We start from the raw sequence: 21,207 nt of genomic DNA, 5'->3' as shown, positions 1-21,207 counted from the left end.
TAGGTAACCCAGCAGGGCTCTTACATTTTTAGGTACACCTCCATCTATGATGGCATCATTAGAGTTAAGTCTGTGGTAGCTAATACTACACACTCTTACAGTAGCTCACTGAATGATAATGACTGCTTACCTGGTCACAGGGTGGACAGCTGTTGTGGCCCATCATGCCAGGCTCCTTCCCCTCAGGTGCATTGCCAAGGTTAGGTGGTTGGCCATTGGGGAATTCCCAGGCCAGTCACTGGAGATTGGTGGGCTTTCCTGCCATCTGTTGATCTGAATCCTAGCTGGGCCGTGTAGGCAGGGCTTTGGACCTGATAAAGGCAGGCTGTCCAACACTGTCTTACACCAACTCACTGACTGATAACAGCATCTTCTCCCTCCTCCCACCCAGAGCCCTTGGTCCCCCAAATATGAGTTCCCATATGGGCTTTGGACCTGATGAATTTTTTTCCCGCCGTTCCTATGGGCACAGCAAAAAGCTCTTTTTCTATTAAAATTTCCACACTGGAAGTGGAATTAACTAAGGCAAGCCTTACACCTCATTTGAAGCCAAAGAGGCGCATGTCACAAATAATTCTGATCAGACTGCAAATGCGGAAAATGCCTTCATCTTTATATATCCATTGCTGGTATACAGGCTATGACTAGGTAACCAAAACAGTAAAATGTATCAAAAGGAGAGCACTACAAAGCGGAAACAAAGAGAATGGCAACAGGGAAGAGAGGCCAATTTATTAATGTGGTTCAAATAAATCACAATGCATTTCAAGCAATGAGCTCTTTGTGAGGGGTCTATCAGGAAAAGGAATTGTTCATCTCTATTGCAGTGTCTTGGATGATTTGCTCCAAGAAGCTAATAAACATTGAATCCTATAATGGTACAAAGGATTTGGGAGGTTATCAAAGAAATTGTAATGGATGTGAGCTAGTCTTTTTTTCTGATAGACTCTCCAGTAAACAAAAAATTGCACAAACTACTTTGAGACTTATGCCACATGAATTAGTAAATTGGTCCTTTGCACCAGCTGGTTTTTTAAAAACAGCAACAATGGCAGTAGCATAAACATAATTGTACAGTGGTTGGGGAGGAGGGCACATAAATATTTCCAAAATCAAATCACACGTAAACCTAATTGTATGGAAGATTGAGAACGTGTATTGGAAGAAGATGGGCTAGTGTGTGATTTTAATGACACAGTCAGTGGATTGATTTTATATGTGCCATTTAAGGGGAATAAATCAAAGTCACAGTGGAAAATATCCTTACAGTCAAACCATCCAAGTACTCCACTGAAATGTTTGAAAGATTACTCTAGACTTAATTTTGAAGTAGAAAATAGTACATATTTTGTAACTGCTGTATCATCTATCTGCCATTCACTTTACTTCTTGGGTAAAGGAAAGTAATTAATCAGTTTTCAGTTGTTTATGGCAACTGAACCCAGATTTGCCACAGCAAACTTCAAGTATGATGGGAAATTTTCTGTCAGAACAAGAAGCAACCTATGGGAAACCGAATTAGCATTTTATAGAGTCATAATACATGTTCACATATGCTAAAGAATAGAGACATATTTCTGGTATGTTTGTTTTTTCAAGTAGCATACAATGCACAAGTTCAAATATCTCTCATCATTCATTTTTCACAGTACTGTTTCATTCTTATCACAAAGAATCATCAGAAGATGATTGTTCTAGTGGCACAAAGCATCTTTCTGTTCCTTCAGGTGTCAAGAAGTCCTCCACCATCCCCCACAGATGCCTAAAAACAAATGAAAACAACAACACACTTGTGGCTAAAACCCACTGTGGCAAGTATTTGGCTGAAGCACCCCACCAAACTGTTTTCTACTTTTTTATTAAAGAGTAGCCTGAAATGTTGTGGGGAAAGAGTAATTTGCTCTCCCATCTTCTCACTATTCCATCTTGATTTAGCACTAGACAATCTACAAGGGAAAAATGGTCAACTGTTCATTTATCTAAGCTAGAAAGACTCAAATTTAGAAGATCTTTTACCCTTGCCAGATTCAATGCCCTCCCATTTTCAGAGCGAATATGCTCATGCAGTTGGAAGGAAGTTGAAACTGTTATTCGTGTCCTACTATACTGCCATTATTACAGAGATATACTTTCAGTATTTATCACTCCAATCATGCAGCGAATCCCAAGCAGATCTGATGACCACAACTTAAAATTTCTAATAGAGAACAGGGAACCAGAGATTACCTCAAAAGTGGCTAAATTCTGTGCTGCTGCTGCTGTTGCTATACAATTAAGGTGAAAAGCCCTGAATGAACCCAAAGGTCAATGTCTTAGCACACATATTTTAAATTAGCGGTTAAGGTTTTATCGTACATATTTCGATTGTTTTATATCTGTACTATTTACCGTGTTCTAGCTTATAGGGTTTAATTTTAACCTATTTACCTGTTCTCTGTTGCTGTATATGTCTGTATTTCTGGTCTGTGTTCATAAGAAATCAATTCTTTCATTCATTTACTTCATAGGATATGAAGCAATGTTCTGTGGAGAAGCAATGTTCTGTGTCTATTGTGGTCTCCAAGACTGTTCCAGAATGTTCCTGTCATGATGCCATCTATACAGAGAGTTCTCCTTATAGTGAGAGCATGTTTAGGAGTTGGGCTCTTAGGGCTCCTCCATACTTACCTTTTGCCCCACACCAACTCTATCCCCCCCCCCAAGTATGTTGGGTGGAGTTGAGCCCCCCCCCCCCCCATCTTGAGGGGCTTGGTTTTGCTGGGCCTTCCTGCGATGGTGGCAGGCTTGCTGGGCCTCTCCATAGTGGTGGCGAGCCTCATTGTCCCCCCTCACAGTGGTGGTGGGCCTCATCAGGACTCGCAGGCTCCTCCTGACACGCATGACATCACATGTGTGCATCACATGTGTGATGTCACACGTCGAGCTCCCCCCCCCCATGCTGGGTGGAACTCAGTGTCTCTGCTTTCTAGGCAAAGATCTGTACTTTCAAGCTCTGGGTTGGACAGCTCCCCTGCTCCCCGCTGATTTCCACAGCTGAATCGGAACAACCAGCAAAATTGGGTTTTCTGTGGGTTGTCATTTGCTCTGATTCAGTGGTAAGAGTAGGTAAGAGTGGGTTTCAATGGGGAAAGCGCTGGAGCAAAAAAATAAAAGAAAAAAAGTGTTTAGACACAGAGCTTTAAAGCACAGACTGTGCTTAGAAACATGGCATGCCTGGATGAGGTCAAGGGTGCTCATCTTCTACAAGTGCTAATTCCTCCTACCTGGGTTGAAGCTGACAAAGTCTTCAGGAGCTTTTTTGTTAGCAGGGACTTTTCTGCAATGCACCTCTTCTCTGTCTAGTATGTCCCCTGAGCCACTGGATGAGGGATTGCATGTGACCCCAATGAAAACTACTTTGGACATCTCAAAGGGACAGTGGAGGATAAAGAAATTTAACAGCAGCAGCAGCAATAATAACAACATTCGAGCTTACATATGTTGATTTAGGGAGTGAATAGAAATATAAGAATATTCCTCTGTAGTCCATTCCAACTCTAATATCCTAATCTAGTCCCAGTTTCAATGAAGATACAGGATTTATGCATAACCCACTGCATCAAAATATGGCTGGAGATGTGTGTTTCAAACGTGTGGGCTACTGAAAGCAATTCAGTGTGGACAGGCAGTATCCATACATGCATGCACATTCATTCCAATGCACATCTGGATATGCATCTGAGTCGTTCCTCTAGTTCTTGCTTAGGTTCATGGGTGGGTTGGGCTATGTGTGATTCTATATTACGGAGAGTTGGTAACAAGAGCTAAGCCAGCTGGGTATATTGTGTGCAGGTAAATATTGACTTAGTCACACATTTTGCCTTCAGTCATCAGATAACATCACACAGCACCCAAGAAGTTGCTCCTTTGGGGACTGAATAGTCTCGTTATTAATCTGTGCCTTGCCGCTAATTAATGCCATTTAAATAAGCTTCTGAGCACTAAGGGCAAGGAGGGGGGGAGAGATGATCCAGTTCTGACTTCACGCAATTAGACGCCCTCCTTCAATTATGCCTCCCAGACAGACTTTGATTCTCAGGCTCCTCACAGCCTTTCAAATTCCCTAATCTATAATGAAGGAGACTGACGCCAGCTCCCAAAATGAGAATCATAATAAAAGGAGGGCAAAATTTGGGAGCACCCTCATTTATAAACTGTCTTATTATGCAAATATCTCCAAGGCATGGTACAATTTAAAGGAATCTGAAAGCGCACTTTCACTGGGAGCAAAATTGGAAATCGTCTTAAAAGTTTAACACATTAAAAAATATTTAGTAAGGGCATTTCTTTAACTGTCTCCCGGCTAATTACTTTTAATAATTAACAGCCTATAAAAGAGACTAATTAACCTTGTATCCCACTATTATCAGCTGCTAATTGCCTTAATATTTTATTGCCAATAACCTCTAGGATAGCCATATTTCAATGATTTTAAAATAACACCACTGTGGTTTGGTTTGGGTTTTTTAACTTCTGACATAACAAATTTCATTATTCTTGCAGGAAAATGAGCTGTTCATATCCTTCTGCATTTCCCTTTTCCGATGTCATCAAGGCAGAGCAGGCTTAGCTTTTCTCTTCATGGTGCTGAATAACAGCACATGTTTTTCTCCATCTTTACAAAATCCCTTCACTGACTATTAGTGACTAACAAATGGATGAATGGAAGTTTGGCTAGAAATAATCTTTTGGTGACCATCCTCTGATAGTTTTTTGTTGTTTTAGTTTTTTGTTTTTTTGCACTTACCAAAAGCTCTCACACCAGTTGTCCCAGAGAGAGCTACTGTTTGTTCACCTCACAACTGTGGAGGAATCAGTTATGTTGGTATAAGGCCTTTCATAGGGTCATCACCACAGATTGTCACAAACAGTGATTGTTTGCTGCAGTTTGGGTGGCTGACACTCAAAAGTGTATGGCCGATTCTTCATGGCACAAGTCCCTTGACTGAATACATCATGCATGCTCTCCTTACATTCCCTAACATGGCACATGTCCCTATGTAGGTGTAACTCAAAGTAAACTCCACAGAGTTCAAGGGGACTTATTTCCAGATAAGTGTCCAGAAGACTGCAGCCTTGCTTGATGTTTTTGTGCGCATGTACACGATATAAATATAATGTAAGGGGGATTCCATAACCAATCTGTGGCAGGTAGTATAAAAAACTCGGATTTATGTGGAACTCGGATTTATTTATGGAACTCAGATTTATGTGGAAGCACCCCCTTCTTATCCAGGGACCTTTTTTCCAATGCCTGATGTGGGGGGACTCTACATTTACTCAGTAATGAGAGAAATGCAGTTGTTCAGGGTCACTCTCATCTGCTCTTGCTGAATGCACTCCATAGTTAAGCCCTAGGTTACTCTGACTCTGAGTGAGCTCAGGCACAATTTAAGCCTCGCCTAGTTTATTATTAGAATGTTCAGACTCACCGCTGGCTTTTCTCACTAAACTTCTGCCTCTGTAATGCACTTGTGATTGTCTGTTCAGCATCCTGAGAAACACAAAATGAGACAGATTTTTTACTCGAAAAAAATTGGTTGATATAATATACATCCATGCAATTCACAGATGACTGATACAGATATATAATGTTTATTCATAGCTATTTGTTTACATATAGAACTTATAGATATTTATATATGTGACTTAATGATGCTGACTGATGAAATGAGTGCCATACATAGGCGCCGACTCCATGGGGCTTGAGGGGGCCCGAGCCCCCTCAAAAATTCGTTTGGGGGGGCTCCGCCCCCCCAATAATCTCCGGCGCCCCTCCAGCAGAGCGCCATCGCCGCCCCTCCCCCAGCCCAAAATGCACAGGGAGGGGCGGGCTGCATGCCTCCTGCCCTCCCTCCCGAGCAAAAGCTCCACCCAATTTCCTTTGGAGCTGATTAATAGGCGCAGCACGCTCTCCCCTATTCGCTCACGAGGAGGCGGCGCCACTTTATTTGCATATTCATGAGCTTATTTATTATTCATGAGCTTTCCCGGGCCCCCCCAATATTTTTTATAAGTCCGCGTCCCTGGTGCCATATATATATGTCTATATATGTAAATGTTGGTGGTATCAGCTCTGCACATGGCACAGCTCGGGAATTCTAAGAAACCAAAAAAGTTTTGAACTCAGTGGTTAAAATCAGTGCAGTATTGGAAAGTTCAGCTTGCCATCTTGATTCAAAATGGCATCCAACTGTATCTAAACATAGATAGAAATCTGTTTTGTTTGTTTTTTGTTTCAGGAAGTATCATGCTAGTTAAGCGTTGTCCAAATGCATAGTGGGCAGAAAATATATAGCAGACTTGTGAAAAGTACCCGGCCTGAAATTTATAAGTGGATAATGTAATTATCCTGGTGAGAAAGCACAGCATGGGCTGATTGAAAGCCCTTTAGCAAAAAGTCCCACACTGCTCTTTGTAGAGTCTGCCTGCCTCTCCTTCTTCCTGTCCAATGCCTCACCCCCTGACAAAACCCCAGATTGCTGCAGTGTAGTCTGGAATATTTCAGTCCACCATCCTGATTCAAAATGGCACCCAGTAGTGTCCAAACATGGGCCAAAACCCACTCCTCCATCTTGGGATCAGTCACACCAAACTATGATATCTCACGAGGTATCTGAACCCATAAAGAACAGACAGACAGATAAACCATTCTCCCAAACATTTAGTAGCCTTAGGGCAAGTACCTTTTCTAATGATGCAGTTTTTGATGTATTGAATGGATGTATTTGACTAAAAATGAATCAAACTTACTCCTATTTGTCTTTTAAGAAACTTGTTAGATGCCTGGAGCTTTGATGCTTCACCCTGTAAAAAATCATAAATGTGCACCTTCTTAAATGTCTTGCCATCTTTTTTGATCAGTAAAGACTGTAATATTTTGCTAAAGTCATAATCCTATAGAATCATAAGAATGTCAAATAGTAAAGAGCAGCACTACGAATTCAATATTGGACACCCCCCCCCCATTTTTAATACTTTCAAACCATTTTTTATACTTTCAAGCTTCCTGTAAGTTTGTCCAGAATCCCTTACACTTTTTTTAAAAAATGACCTTCCGGATTGTGGGGAGACGCTGCTAAGCTCTGACTGAGCTGGTATTAGCATCTTGCTTGGTATTGCACAAGAGGCGAATAAAATCTTGAGGGGCAGTTTGTCACTGTTCAAATAACATAACAGGAAGCTCATGTTTTCCACCTACATACATTGATATCTGCTCAGATATATGTAAAGTGTGTAAAAAACAAAACAAAAAGAGATGATCATCCCCTTTCCTTTGTCATGGATTCATTCACTGTTCCTAGCCATTGTTCCTTTACTAGAATGCCCTGAAATATTGACACAGTTCATTTTGTTTGCGAGTTTCTCCCTCCAATGAGAAGATTGTAAACTTTTGCTTCACTTTTGCTTCTGATTTCAGCTAGCCACAGTTTAGCAGTACATCCAAACCCTAAGCTGTGGTTAACCTTAACCAAGGTACGCTTGGTAGGGCCACGGGAGAGGGCCTTCTTGGTGGCTGCTCCCAGACTTTGGCACTCCCTTCCAAGAAAAGTTATACTGGCTCTCTCCTTGTTATTTTCTGGCAGGTGAAGACTTTCTTGTTCAAACAGGCTTTTGGGAAGTGGCTGTTTCTTAAAGAAAGGACTGATGCTGTGCTGTTCTTATTTTAACAATCTGCATGTTTTAGTGGATGTGTGTGTGTGTTTAATTGCATACTCTCTGTTATGTACTGAAGTTCTCACCCTGGGCCAGCAGGAGGATACTGTAGATAGTTATGCAAATGAAGGGTCGAAAGTGACGTTCAGTGATTGGATAGTTTGTATGCAAATGAAGGATTGAAAGTGACGTTCAGTGATTGGCTAGTTACAGAAAATGGTTACTGTTGCATTCTAGTGGAGCTCTATATAAGCAGGCTGACTGAGCTCCTCAGTTCAGTTCAGTTCCAGCTTATAAATAAAGAGCTGCTTTGGAAGAATCGCTGTGTCGTCTGATATGTTCGCCCACAACTTAACACTCTCCAACTTGTTGCTGCTGGAAATCAGGGTGTGTGTCTTCCCAGCTGTGCTCCTGTGTGAGTCAAATTGACCTGTGTGAGCTCACAGAGCTCCCAAACACATGTTTTCAGGCTAAACTTGCAAGATCACAACCTTGCACGGAATCACAGAGCCCAGAACATAAAACTAAGGCATACCACCTTCAACAGAATGGAACATGGTGATATCCCCACCTACCTTTTCATTATACCCTTGGATCTTACCTCTAATTCTTTCACGGTCTTTTCTCGGATGTTGGCGATGCCAGCAACGGCCATCGTTTCCTTAATTTCTTTTTGCATTGCTTGGATTTCCTCCCATGTCGTGATAACTTGGCATCGCAAGGATGCAAGTAGCTCAGCGTTGGAAAGGACAGGAGTCTGTGCTTTGCACGCCTCCTCCCGTTCCTTTTCTGCAGGTGCAAAAACATGATGGTGGTTTGGAATGGAGCATTGCAGCTGCAACCTTGCAATCCAAAGGCAAAAGCCAAACAGGTTGGGGAGAGAAAAGGAGTGAAGTAGCTTTTCCTTCAGCAGGATGTCTCTCTCAGCAGCCTGACACTGTAGAGAACTACGGCACAATATTAGTCAAACTCAGAGTGCAACATTGGACAACGCCCACTGATTTTACAGTTCTTCTGTCCGATCCATAAAGCATCCAGCACATCAGTCCCATTGTTCAAAGCAAAGCTACCACTCACCTGTCATTTTTTCATAAGACTGGCTCATCCACAGCTCCATTTCCAATTCATTTCTTAATCTGAAATGCAAAAGAAGGAAAACGAAGCCTCTAATGCATTCCAGTCCAGCAGTGGCAGTGTTTTAAGACTTGCACAATATACGCCAGACCCAAGCAAAAGTGGAAGAGCTGATCCTGTTGAATGTGTTTACATGAGGATTACTCCAAATGCAAGATGACTCCAAATGTGCACTGTGTGTTTGCTCACCCACCAGTTTATTAGCTGCATGAATGAAAGGCAGAAGCCCTTGGATAGCAATCAGATTCTCCTGATTGCCCTTTTCTCAAATATAAACAACAAGGGCCATATTCTCCAGTCATTTCCATGTTTACCTTTTGTGGGTATTTTATTTTGTGGGTGTCAGGCGTAAGCCATAAGGCAGGATATCAGTGAATGAATGAATGACAAACAAAACAAAGGGGGGGGGAAGCACTCCTTGCAAAGGTTGACGTTATTATAAGTGCACATCAAACTAGGTTGGCTTCACTCAGCCCTACAAATTGCAGGTGCTCATTTCTGGGGTTAGCAACATGCATAGTTTTTCCCCAGTTCTATCGTATGGGACAATTTGTAAATCCACATGTACAGCTCTGAACATTTGTCAATGCCGGATAGTAAAGTGAGTTCCTTGATTCATCAGGGATGTGTCTACACAATCATTTTAAGAGCCCTACGAGATTTTAGTGCAGGCAACCAAGAAGTCTCCTTCAAGGTTTCAAAGTTACTTTTAATAATATACTGTTGATATCATTCTGAGGGCATGAATATTCATGGATATAACAGAGAAGCAGAAAGCATGACAGACTTTGTTCACATCCTGCTTTTACTGGGAAAAGGGCCAATAAGTTCCAGGACTTTTGGCAAGAGATTAAGCCTGCAAGTCCATAACATTGTTATTAGAGAACAAGTCCTGTTGAACTGAATGCAACTGGGAGTAAGTAATTTTGGAACTGCACTGCACAAATGTACTTAGATCCCATTGGCATGAATAGGGGTTAAGCTGCCTAAGTGTGTGCAGGCTTGGAGCCTAAGACACCACATATATTCACAGCCGAAAAATTTTGTTCTGTGCCAAGTGGATTATGATGTGATAAGTAAGAAAGTAAAACGGGTGAAACTTTTTGAGCCACAGAAGAAAGACAGAAACAGGAGCAACCACCAAAAACACCTCTCTGTCTGTACCAGTTACTTCTTTCTGCCCCATTAATAGCATTATTGAAGGACAATAATGGAACATTCAGAAGGTGTGGAACTCTGGATATAAGCAAATCTGTCCATTTTTGGTTTCTCTGTTTTTCATTTTTCCACCCTTAAATTCAGTTCTGCACATTTCCACATCAGTTTCTGATTATTTTTAATAATAAAAAGGTCCTCTTGAAAATTAAGCAGCATTTTCATGCAAATGTCTCCTCACATACACAACTCTATGTATTTTTGCCTAGCCATGGCCCCTTATTATATGTATTTTTATATGCTAGTTTCACCAATCCGTTTACCCTAGTATATGCATATTACAACACATTGTGTGGCTGAAGAACCACATCGCAAAATTCAGAGAAGTGCAAATTTCAAAAGTTGGATGAGTTTTCTTCGCATCCTGTTTCAGAAAGTGCAGGTTGGGTATGTTCACCTGTAAGTGCCAATTGAATTACCTACCCACATCCCTGCAGGCCAATTCATTTGGCAAAATCTATGTCTAGGCCTTGGTGCTGTGCCTACCAAACCCACAAGAATATTGGCTACCCTGGTTAAGGCTCTGTGTGTGTGTGTTGTATAAACATTTCACACTTACACAACTTACTCTTCGTTTCTTGCTAAAGCCAGTCTGGATTTCTGCACAAGATCCTGTACCTCCTGCCTATTCTCTTCTATTTCATGAGTCATCGCTGCCCTCTTCTCCATGCCTTTGACTTCATTCTGCAAGGTCTATATTGTGGTGGAACGACAAAGACAGCCATTAGGACATTCCAGCAGGAGGGAAGCATAGCTGTGAGCAAAGCCGGTTTGCGCTATTTTTCTTAACTGGGGTGACAGAACATATCTTGAGTTTGTGTTTATGTGCATACATTTGACACACCATAGATTTAACACACACAAACTACTGAATCCTGGGAACTGTAGTTTTGCCCTTCTCTGAGCTACAATTCCCAGCAGCCCTTTTACAATTATGGTTATAAGAATTCGGGGAGGGGGCTGCTTTAAATGTGTGGTGTGTACACTGCCTATGATTCATGTCGCTGCATAAAGGCCAATTACAAATACTGAGCAACATCAAGTACGGGACAACAATACACAGGCCAGATCCAAACTTACAGCAGAATGAGTAATCTGTAATCTGAACTACAGGCGAGGGATAGAATGCTCCCCTGTGTTAGAAACGTCCTAGAAGAAAAATCTAACTCAGCTCTTTGCCTGCTTTTTATACACATTTAAGCACAAGGCAAAAACTTTCCTTCTCAAGCAGGACTTTGGCTGTTTGACATTCAATGCCCTTTCAAATATGCTGTGGAAAGGGGAAATTATTGGTTTGTTTCTGTTCTTATTTTTATTATGTATTATACACACACACACACATACTGAAGTTAATGTTGTGAACCACTCTGAAATCTATGGGTACAGGGTGGTATACAAGTTTAATAAATAAAATAAATTAAGGTCATTCTACTGCAAGTGCTAAGGAGGCCTAATAGAGCACACACAGAAGGCTAGCCCAGCTATACCATTAGATGTAAGGGACGCTTGAGTTCTGTGCTGCCTGAAACTGGGGACACATGTTATGTGAAGTGTGGATGGCAGAAAGTGCCATCCATTACGTTTACAACAAAGGAGCACTGGGACAGACCCAGACGGATTCATACATTGCATTATATTGAAAAACAAACAATGATTTTTTTACTCTGTACTGCATTGTAGGGAGAGATTCCAGCAGGATCAGCATGTAGAGTTCATATTCAGTCTGTAAAGCCAAACAAGAAAGTTAGACAATCAGATATCTACATAGCTTAGAGATGGCACTTAGATATTCTTTGTTCCCACACAGTGATTTTGGAAAGGCAGGACATCTCACTCCTTCCTGATCTTCAAATACACTTAAAATTTCCTATAAGATGCGAAAGAACTTGATAAGCTAGTGGTCAACTGCAAAGGATACCCAGAATTTTAGTTTGTACATTTTATTTGGGAACTACCACTTATTCTATGTGACAATGACTATTAGTATGTTAGGCAGCCCTCCTTGCCTTCCTGCACTTCAAGAAAAGCCCAGCTGATGAGGTCATGCAGTTTTCAGGAAGTGTGAGAATTCAGGGAGGCTGCAGAAGGCAGACCGCCCCAAATATTATTTATAGAATGAATGGGCACTCATGAAACCCATTGGCCACATTGAAAGCAGGTTAAACACAATAAAAAAACCTGCAGCCACCAATGAGAATTTCACTGAAATTTTCCCTTCCCTTTGATAATTCACAAATGCAGTTTCTTTTTTCATAAATTGTCCAAAATTGGGCTTTCTTTTCTTTTCTTTTTTTCTTTTCTTTTAGAGAAGGGGGGAATTTCCAGCACATTTACTAGAGAAAACATGCACATCCTTCATAGCATAACTTTGTACAAATGTCCCTTTGTATCCTGTGTTGTGATTGAGAGGTTGTGTGAGCTACATAGAGCCACAATGACGTTGTTAACTAAGCAACTGTTAGTTGAAAATGAATTAGGTGTTAAAGGTATCACAGGTGCCAAAGCAAGCCGCCCGGGGCTCAGGATATCCCTTCTTAAATGTTAGGAACAGCACATACTTTCACTTCCTTCAGCATGTCACCAAATATCAAAGAACTGTTGCAGATATCTTCAAAAACGTCACCAACAGCCTGCAACCGGTTGAAATGAGGCCGGCTGCAGTCGCAGATATTCCGAAGCGCCTGGAAAGGAAGAGAAGGAAATTCATAAGGTTTATTCAGATCTGATCCCTTTGGCATGCAGGCCAAATATAAATTTCAGACAGTCAGATCCCAAGCACTTCCGAACCAGTTTCTCTTCCAAATAGGGAAGAGCTGTAAGCCCTATCACAGGTGGTGTTTTGGTTCATAGAAAGGCAAGCAAGTTCCTGAAGAGAACATTTGTACAATTTATATCCTGTAGTATCCAAATATCATGTTACTTCTTCCAGGAACCCAACTTCTCCCTTGCTGTGTATACTCCATGGTTGTTGTTCTTGTTGTTTTCTAAAAAAAAATACAACCAATAAAGTCCTTCATGCCCTGGGCAATACAAATTCAAAGCCAAGAAGGGCTGGATTCTGCTGCCTAAATTATGCAAACTGTTTCTTTGTATAATTTCTCAATTTTTGCAAACTTTTTTGGGAGTCAAGGGAGGGACAAAGTTGCTGGAATGTCAGTAACAACACTAAACATCTCATTCAACCACCTATTCTGACTCCTTAGATGTTAGCAGACAGTGAATGTGTCCATAAGCCCCATGGCCCTGTCAGGATCAGGCATGGACTGGCAGGCTCAGGCTAAGGAGAAGAAAGCAGATGGAGGGGTGAATCATGGGAACTGGGGGTAGAGGTTCTTCCCCTTCTAGCCCTCCTGCTCAGTGGAGAGCCTCACTGGGGCTGAGGACAGTATTGATCACCCACCAAGGATGGCTGAGCCAGAGGAAGCAGAGGCTGAACAGGAGGGGAAGATGGAGCCTCACCACCAAGGACCAGACTCCACCTCTGTAGGTAGGAACAGACTCACCCACCCAGGTGATGTTTACTAACTCAGCCTTCTCATAAGGTGAGATACTCTTGCGGCTAAGTGTACCATGTCTCATCTTTGAAAGTTTTGCAGGAAGGGATTGGAAACTTATTGGGACATCTTCATTGCTTCTTTTCTGTTCTGAACTTCCTGCCTGGGCCCAGAACTCTTCACTCTGTCCTCGTGTTTTGGGTGAGAGTCAGGACAGATTGCCACAAGAGCTAGAAAGCAACTACTAGAATGCTTGTGGGAATTAGAATATAATTCATTGATACTATACCGGTTGTGTTGGCTACGTATTAGCTTCTGGGCGCAATTTAAAGTGTTGTTTTGGCCTTTAAAGCCCTGATCCACAGTCTGCGGCAGTTTTTGTCAGTTTACATTTCTTGGTACAGAAAGTATTGATCTGATGTGTAGAGATCTTTCCTATTCTAATTAATTCAAGAGGGTTCTGGAAGCTTCTCCGTGTGAAAGAAACAAGCAAAAGGTTCAGGATGTTTGGGTCACTCTTTCAGAGAAGCCAAGTACAGCTGGCTTAAACTGGTTCTGTTATCTTGTCTGTTAAGGTCATGATTATTATAATAGTAAGGTCAGAAGGAGCCTAGGTTTCACTTTCTCTTTCTATCTCTCCTTCTGGTGTGGTGCTCTGTATATAGTGTTAAGGTTTAGTCTTACTATAAGTTATTGTAAGTTTAAGTCAAGTCTGCAGCAATTGGACTTCTTATGGACAGTGCTGATCCGGAATGTATTGGGTTTGTGACCATTATGCTCATTTGCCTTTGGTAGCAGTAAAGCTCTGCTAGATAGTAATAATAATAAATAATATTTTTTTATTTATACCCTGCCCTTCTTTGTTCAGAAAACCGGGCTCAGAGCAGCTAACAACAAATTTAAAACACTTAATTGTGATACAACAAAAAACAGCATAAAATACAGTATAAAAGTGTGAATAACAATAAATTCAAAAATAAAAAAAATCAATTTAGGGGAAAATCCATCCAATAAACATTAGATGATCACTAGGGCTAGCTGGCTAAATTAGTCCTATGAAATACAATTGCCTCTGGTCTATTTTTGGGGAAACCTGCAAGATGTTTAAGTTTTTACTCTGCTAACTATACGTTGGAATCTGCTCTGGATCAATATTGAGCAGAATTTTGTGGCAGTTTTGGCATTTCCAGACAATCTAGTTAAACTGGGTTCCTACAAAGCTGAAGGGTTAATTCAGAATTTGGGGGGAAAGTGGGCTGCAGTAGTGGTTGGTGGTGCAGAGTGGGGTGGAGTGGCACTGCTCAAGACTGGCTTCCCAATGTGGAGATCACTGCTAGTAACCAAGAGGGGGAGAGTAGAGGAAGTGGTGGGGTCAGTGTAGTGTGGAAAGAGCAGTGGGGTCTGTCCGTCACCTTTGTCCTCTTGGTTACCCTCAGCAACCTCCACCTTTGGAAGCCGGGTGAGCAGGGCCAACCCACTCCACCCTGCTCCACCAACCACTGCTGGTTAATTGAACCCATTCTAACAGATGAGAGGTTTGAGAGCTTGAATACCCAGCTGAGGCCTAGTGATATTTCTCACTCTTCTAATAGACAACCAATTATCATCTCAAGATGAATACATGGCTTACCCACAACACTGATCCCCCCCCCCCCACTTATCATTTTTCCAGAGTTTTACATGTGTTGGGAGACTGTGTTCCTCTCTCATTCCACACTACCCTTTACTTACCTGAGCCAACGTCCTTTCATGGTGCTCTGCTGAATCGCTCCCAATAAAGTCATTCTTCAGCAAATCTTGCTTTGCGATCACATCCTTCTGAAACTGCATGAACTTGCGAAACTGGTCCGTTCTGGTCACACCAGCCAAGTAAGAAGGAAAGAATTGGTATTCATCTTTCGTCTCCTCCATGGCACAAAGCCGACTGTTGATTGTCGGTTTGTATTTCAACGTTCTCATCTCTGGAACCTCCAGCTCTTCCCTAATAAGTTGCTCTTGAAAAATGGCCAGTTCCTCCTTTGCCTCCTCAGCATCCTTCTTTCTTTGCTGTTTGAAAGATGTGGAATTGAGGGAAGTGCTCACTGGAGATCTGTAGCTGGCCTTGAATGCCCGAGGTTGAAAACATGACTGAGAAGCAGATTTGGCACGGGTGGGTGTGGGTGTTGAGTCCACAAAGCTGCTCAAGGTAGCTTGTGTCTTTCTGGATACCACACTGGGTGTTGTGAAATTGGTTCTTTTTGTGAGAATTAGTGCAGATTTTTTGGCACTTTCCCAAAAGTTGTTCTTGATCCATTGCTGGGGCTTGTAAAGCTTGTCATGGTTCAAGTGGCCAGAAGTGTAAAGCTGAATGTCAGCTTTGTGGGCCTTTTCCATTCTGTCTAAGAGGTCCTTGAGACTGCTTTTTTGGTTCTCGCCTGCCATGAGGAATGTTCACCGCTGTGCATACAAACAGAATGGTCAAGTCAAGCAAAAGAAAGCGAAACATTCATCTTGGTGTCTCTTGTCTTCCGTCAAGAGTTCTAGAAGTACTTTGGTTCACACTGGATATCTGGATGCAGTTGACCCAACCCCACCACACCATAATGCCTCTCCTTTAGGAAAATAGCACCGTTCCCAGCCAAATCAAACGCTCCCTTTATTTTGCACCTCTCTTCCCCAATTCATTCTCCATAGGACTGTTTGTCACACTGGACTATATAGGCAGAAATGCAGTCAGAATGAGTGTGAGAAGAAAGGTTTTCGCTCACTGGCCAAACCTGTGCACAGAGTCTATGTACATAAAAACAAAAATGCAGAGTACAGGTTGCTTGCATATAAGTTGTACCCGTAGGATCTGTTGTACACATAGGATCCATATACAGCTTTGTATGAACACAGACGTTTGAGATATGGCCAATGGTTGCCCCACTTTCCATGTGTTTATTCTATCTATATTGTCATCTGCAGAGAGCTATTGCATTTAGTGAATACATGTCATAAGAACCGCATGAATGGTTTGTATATGTCCTTAAGCCTGTCCTGCTAAGATGGCTATTTTACTAGGGACCAGTAGGATGACATGCATCCAAATGCACTTTCAGGTGGTAAAGCTAGATTTTTGTTATTATTCAAAGAAGGGCTACTTGAAAAAAGCAAAGACAAATGAATGCCTTTTGTTTAAATTTCAGACTAACATGCCAGCTATGCTACTTGCATTTCTCAAGGTGTAGGGTGTTTGGGCAAAATGAAGAATCACTACTTGTGCTATGTGGGAAATAACATCCACCTTGGGAATGAAGGCTGGATCAAGTTATAGGATTTAATGGAAATGACAACAACAACAACAACAACAACAACTTTATTATTTATACCCCACACATCTGGCTGGGTTTCCCCAGCCACTTTGGACAGCTTCCAGCACATATAAAAGCATAATAAAATGTCAAACATTAAAATCTTCCCTGATGCAGGGCTGCCTTCAGATGTCTTCTAAAAGTCTTTATAGCCAGCCAAATCAGTGGGGTATAAATAATAAAAATATTATTACTTATTCTAAGTGGAAGGGTGGGGATGTGTACCCATCATATCCTATAGTCAGCCTGCTAGATCCCTAAATAGCACCCACTGTCTGGTACAGGGTCTGCCTGCCCATCCTGTGTGTTGTGGCTTGAAGTGTTCCACAGTGGAAAGACCAAAGTTCCTTTTCTGCTTAGATCATGATCTCCATTGCCTCCAGACACTGCATAGATGATCCTTTCCCTCTTGGCCAAGGATTGGTTGAGAAATGGTCCATGTGCAAAGGTAAAAAAATTAAAAAACGACCTCTGGATGGTTAAGTCCAGTCAAAGGTGACTATGGGATGCAGCGCTCATCTCACTTCAGGCTGAGGGAGCCGGCGATTGTCCACAGACAGCTTTACGGGTCATGTGGCCAGCATGACTAAACCGCTTCTGGCGCAACGGGGCACTGTGATGGAAACTAAAGCGCACGGAAACGCCGTTTACCTTCCCGCCACAGCGGTACCTACTGCATTTAGCTACTCGCATTGGTATGCTTTTGAACTGCTAGGTTGGCAGGAGCCAGGACAGAGCAACAGGAGCTCACCCTGTCACACAAATTTGAACCGTCAACCTTCCGATTGGCAAGCCCAAGAGGCTCAGTGGTTTAGACCACAGCGCCACCCGCTCTCTTTTGGTCCATGTGGCCGCCACATGTTATGTTGGAATTCTGAGCTTATGTTGGAATTCTGAGCTTCGACATGATTTCTGAGTTTCCTACCAATAAACACTTTTCAATCACTTAGAAAGCAGCAGAGGTTCAAAACATAGCAAAACACTACACATTTATTGCTTGGGTCATCTTGTAAGAAATTACCGGTACCTTAAAATACACCAGCATGGCTAAGTGCAAGAAACTTATTTTTTTTATTTAAATATAATGGAAGAAAAATAAATTAACAAGTAGCAGTCTTTCAAGAAATTCCAGCTTCAAGTAAGCAAGATATGTGTTGTTTTTTTGTGGCATCTTGCTTTTACTGTTTACTCATTCAACACAATTCCTTACTTGTTCAAAACGGGGGGGGGGGGGGGACTCCCAACAATTATCTAACAAACCCGATTACTAAAATGCATTTAAACTGCGCACTAACTTACATTTCACAAACTCCACAAAGTATAAGACGTTAACTGCTGCTTTTATGCTGGTTCGTTCCCAAGGAAACCAGTCTAACATTCCAAGTTCTATTTAAACTGCCTGTGCTTGTTAAACAACAATGCATGCGTGACCAGGCCTGATCAGAAGCAAAATCCCAGTTCCTGGATATTCCACGAGATAATCTCTATTTGCAACAGAGGATATTTCAACTTCTTAATGGTGAGTCCAACTTCTTTGTTTGAAAGGATAGCTGGTTGAAAAGTGTTGAATATAGCAAACTTTCCAAGATAGGATTGCCTGCGGTAGTTTTTTCAAGTTCTGAATTCATAATATACAATATGTGTGCATCAAACACAGTAACTTTAAGGTGTGGTGCAAAGTAAGGTAGAGATGAATGAGAGGCAGGATGGTGGTCAAAAGAGCCAAAAAATGCCACAGCAGCAGAAAGAAGAGTTTCCAAGCTGCTTATATTGTTACGATCAACAATCAGAACAAAACTAATGCTGGATTTTTTGAAAACACAAAAATGCTTCTGTGCGCTTAACATCATACAGCAGTCCTCTCAAATTAGCAAGAAAAGTGAGTTCGATTATGCACCCTTATTGAACTATTTATGCAGCTCCCCCTATAGACACATAGAGAGGGAGACTACACAAACTGAGCAGAGGTTTCTGTTCCCACTTCTCCCCAGAAATTGTAATAAAAATGAACACAAGATGCTTTTTTTAAAAAAATCTCTGTATTCAGTAATATTCACAACATGTATATATGTATATGTCTGTATAATTCAATTAAAATTATGAACAATTCTAAATATTTAATGTATCATACATATATTTATATGTATAATTACATATCCACAGAAGATGCCTTGCTGCATTACAGCCAGCTGTTAAAGCAGAAATAGGATTCACTATAGGACTCCAGATATGCATATGTTCTGGCTGTTTGGTTTTGCAGACTTATTTACAACTTATCTAGACCATAATAAACCATTTATGTTCTATTGTACAAACATAATTGTAAAGATTTGAGATCGTTTAAATACAAAGACTGCAAATGAATACATGAAAATATTACATACCATATACAGTATTTATAATTCATAGATGCAAAGTTAAGACCTATTTAAATTATTGCACTTGCATATTTTTTACAAAGTTTCCTCAGCATTATACATAACATCCCACCTGAACTCCTTAGATATAATAAAATTGGATAGTGTTGCCTCTGAAGTTTTTTTTCTTCCCAGAACCCACCAGAACCTGGAAATACATGGATCTAAATCTACAAACCAGTTACTTTATTAATGTATGGAGTAAAAGGTAAAGGTAAAGGTACCCCTGACCATTAGGTCCAGTCGCGGATGACTCTGGGGTTGCGGCGCTCATCTTGCTTGATTGGCCGGGTCATGTGGCCAGCATGACTAAGCCGCTTCTGGCGAACCAGAGCAGCGTGCGGAAATGCTGTTTACCTTCCCTCCGGAGCGGTACCTATTTATCTACGTGCACTTTGACGTACTTTCGAACTGCTAGGTGGGCAGGAGCAGGAATTGAGCAACGGGAGCTCACCCCATTGTGGAGATTTGAACCACCAACCTTCTGATCGGCAAGCCCTAGGCTCTGTGGTCTAACCCACAGTGCCACCCGTACCCAATGTATGGAATACACTCCCATATTACAATCAAGCACAGTTTTTTGGTCAGCAAACAATGAAAATTACTCTGGTTTGCCTTTGATTGGTTATATTAGAACTATATTCTGTGTCTCCTAATGCCAATTTAGAGAGAATGAACTGTTGTCCTCAGAACAAACGTAGTTGCCTTACACATTGCACAACATGGGGACTTCATCACAGTGCTTTTAAAACTTGCCAGAACCACGTGGAGCCTTACAGGTCATCTACTTTTTTATGAAAACAAATGCCTTACATATTCTATATAGCTTTAGCACTGACTGAGCAAGTGACTTGCCGACCCGTTAACACAAACCAGAGAATACAGAATTTTGTCAAATTATGTGCTTCACAATCGACTCCATTGGCACAACCGCTGTGCTCCCCCAGCGTCAACCATGTAAGCTGCAGTGACATTGGTGTGGGGAGGGGCAGCTCCTCAGCCCTGCCCCATTATGTCATCCACTGCACCATCCATTTGCATTTGTGGCCTCTGTAACCCTTTTTCCTCTAACTTCTTCCACAAAAGGTTAACAGCTTGCGGCCTCCTTCAACTTTTATTTAGGCGAAATGATTCAGGGTGGCTCCAAATGTGACACAAATGACGAGCAAGCATCTACTTGCAGGCTGAAGTTTGGACTGGGACAATGCCATGTGACCCAAAAACACGCCTACTTGCAACAAAATCCCAGGTGATGGAAGGCTATGTATGTACTTAATATAAGCATGTAAATTTTACACTGTAAAAAGATAGCAGTTACGTAATACTGCCAAGAACATTAAATGACTTCAATCTACCTAACTTCTGAGACTCTTTTATATTGTAAAAAGGAATACAACTCAATTCTGGTTAAAAGTTGCTGTGGAGGAAGGGATAGAACATAAAAGGATAGATATATGTATATATACCTAAACCATAAGTTAAAAAATTTCAGTGCCAATGGCAGACAAGAGTAAAGTGCATCTGCTGATCATCTGCAGGCAGCCTGCGATTCTGCCATCCATGGAATCACTGCGTATGTGAGTGCAACCTATTTCCATAATAATAATAATAATAATAATAATAATTTATTAAATTTGTATACTGCTCTTCATCCGTAGATCTCAGGGCAGTTCACAACTTAAAAATACAGGAAAAAAACACAAAATACGTAATAGACACGAACAAAAACAAACCAATAACCCCTCCTTTCAAATGTGAGTCATCATTATGGAAATAGGTTGCCCTCACTTGCAGATGGTTTGTGTAGTGCCCACACATACCAAACAACTCCTAACATGGTCATCGGGTGCATAGATATCAAGCTGCACCATATGTACCATTGCCACTACAGTGTGAACCAGCCTGAAGTCTGAATATTTG

General features: G+C 41.5%; 1 protein-coding gene and 1 long non-coding RNA gene across 2 annotated transcripts; one reads left to right on the top strand and one right to left on the bottom strand.

Annotated features, from left to right (window-relative positions):
• Positions 1-711: 711 nt before the first annotated feature.
• C3H6orf118 (chromosome 3 C6orf118 homolog) lies at positions 712-18,233 on the bottom strand. Its single transcript, XM_028723864.2, has 10 exons — positions 18,170-18,233; positions 15,270-15,974; positions 12,603-12,725; positions 11,708-11,767; positions 10,613-10,737; positions 8,773-8,831; positions 8,297-8,484; positions 6,793-6,846; positions 5,472-5,533; positions 712-1,762 (listed from the first exon to the last, which is right to left on the bottom strand). Exons 2-10 carry the CDS (start codon positions 15,957-15,959, stop codon positions 1,666-1,668), a joined length of 1,458 nt encoding a protein of 485 aa, XP_028579697.2. The 5' UTR covers positions 15,960-15,974; positions 18,170-18,233; the 3' UTR covers positions 712-1,665.
• A 50-nt stretch (positions 18,234-18,283) lies between these two features.
• On the top strand, positions 18,284-20,641 carry LOC114594322 (uncharacterized). The gene is made up of 2 exons (XR_013392206.1): positions 18,284-18,389; positions 19,423-20,641. It is a non-coding gene; the product is annotated as an uncharacterized LOC114594322 (long non-coding RNA).
• Positions 20,642-21,207: the final 566 nt, after the last annotated feature.

The sequence above is a fragment of the Podarcis muralis genome, chromosome 3 (assembly GCF_964188315.1).
Source record: "Podarcis muralis chromosome 3, rPodMur119.hap1.1, whole genome shotgun sequence".
Taxonomy (NCBI): Eukaryota; Metazoa; Chordata; class Lepidosauria; order Squamata; family Lacertidae; genus Podarcis; species Podarcis muralis.
The sequence above is the reverse complement of the archived record's forward strand: the minus strand, read 5'-3'. Positions and strand labels throughout refer to the sequence as shown.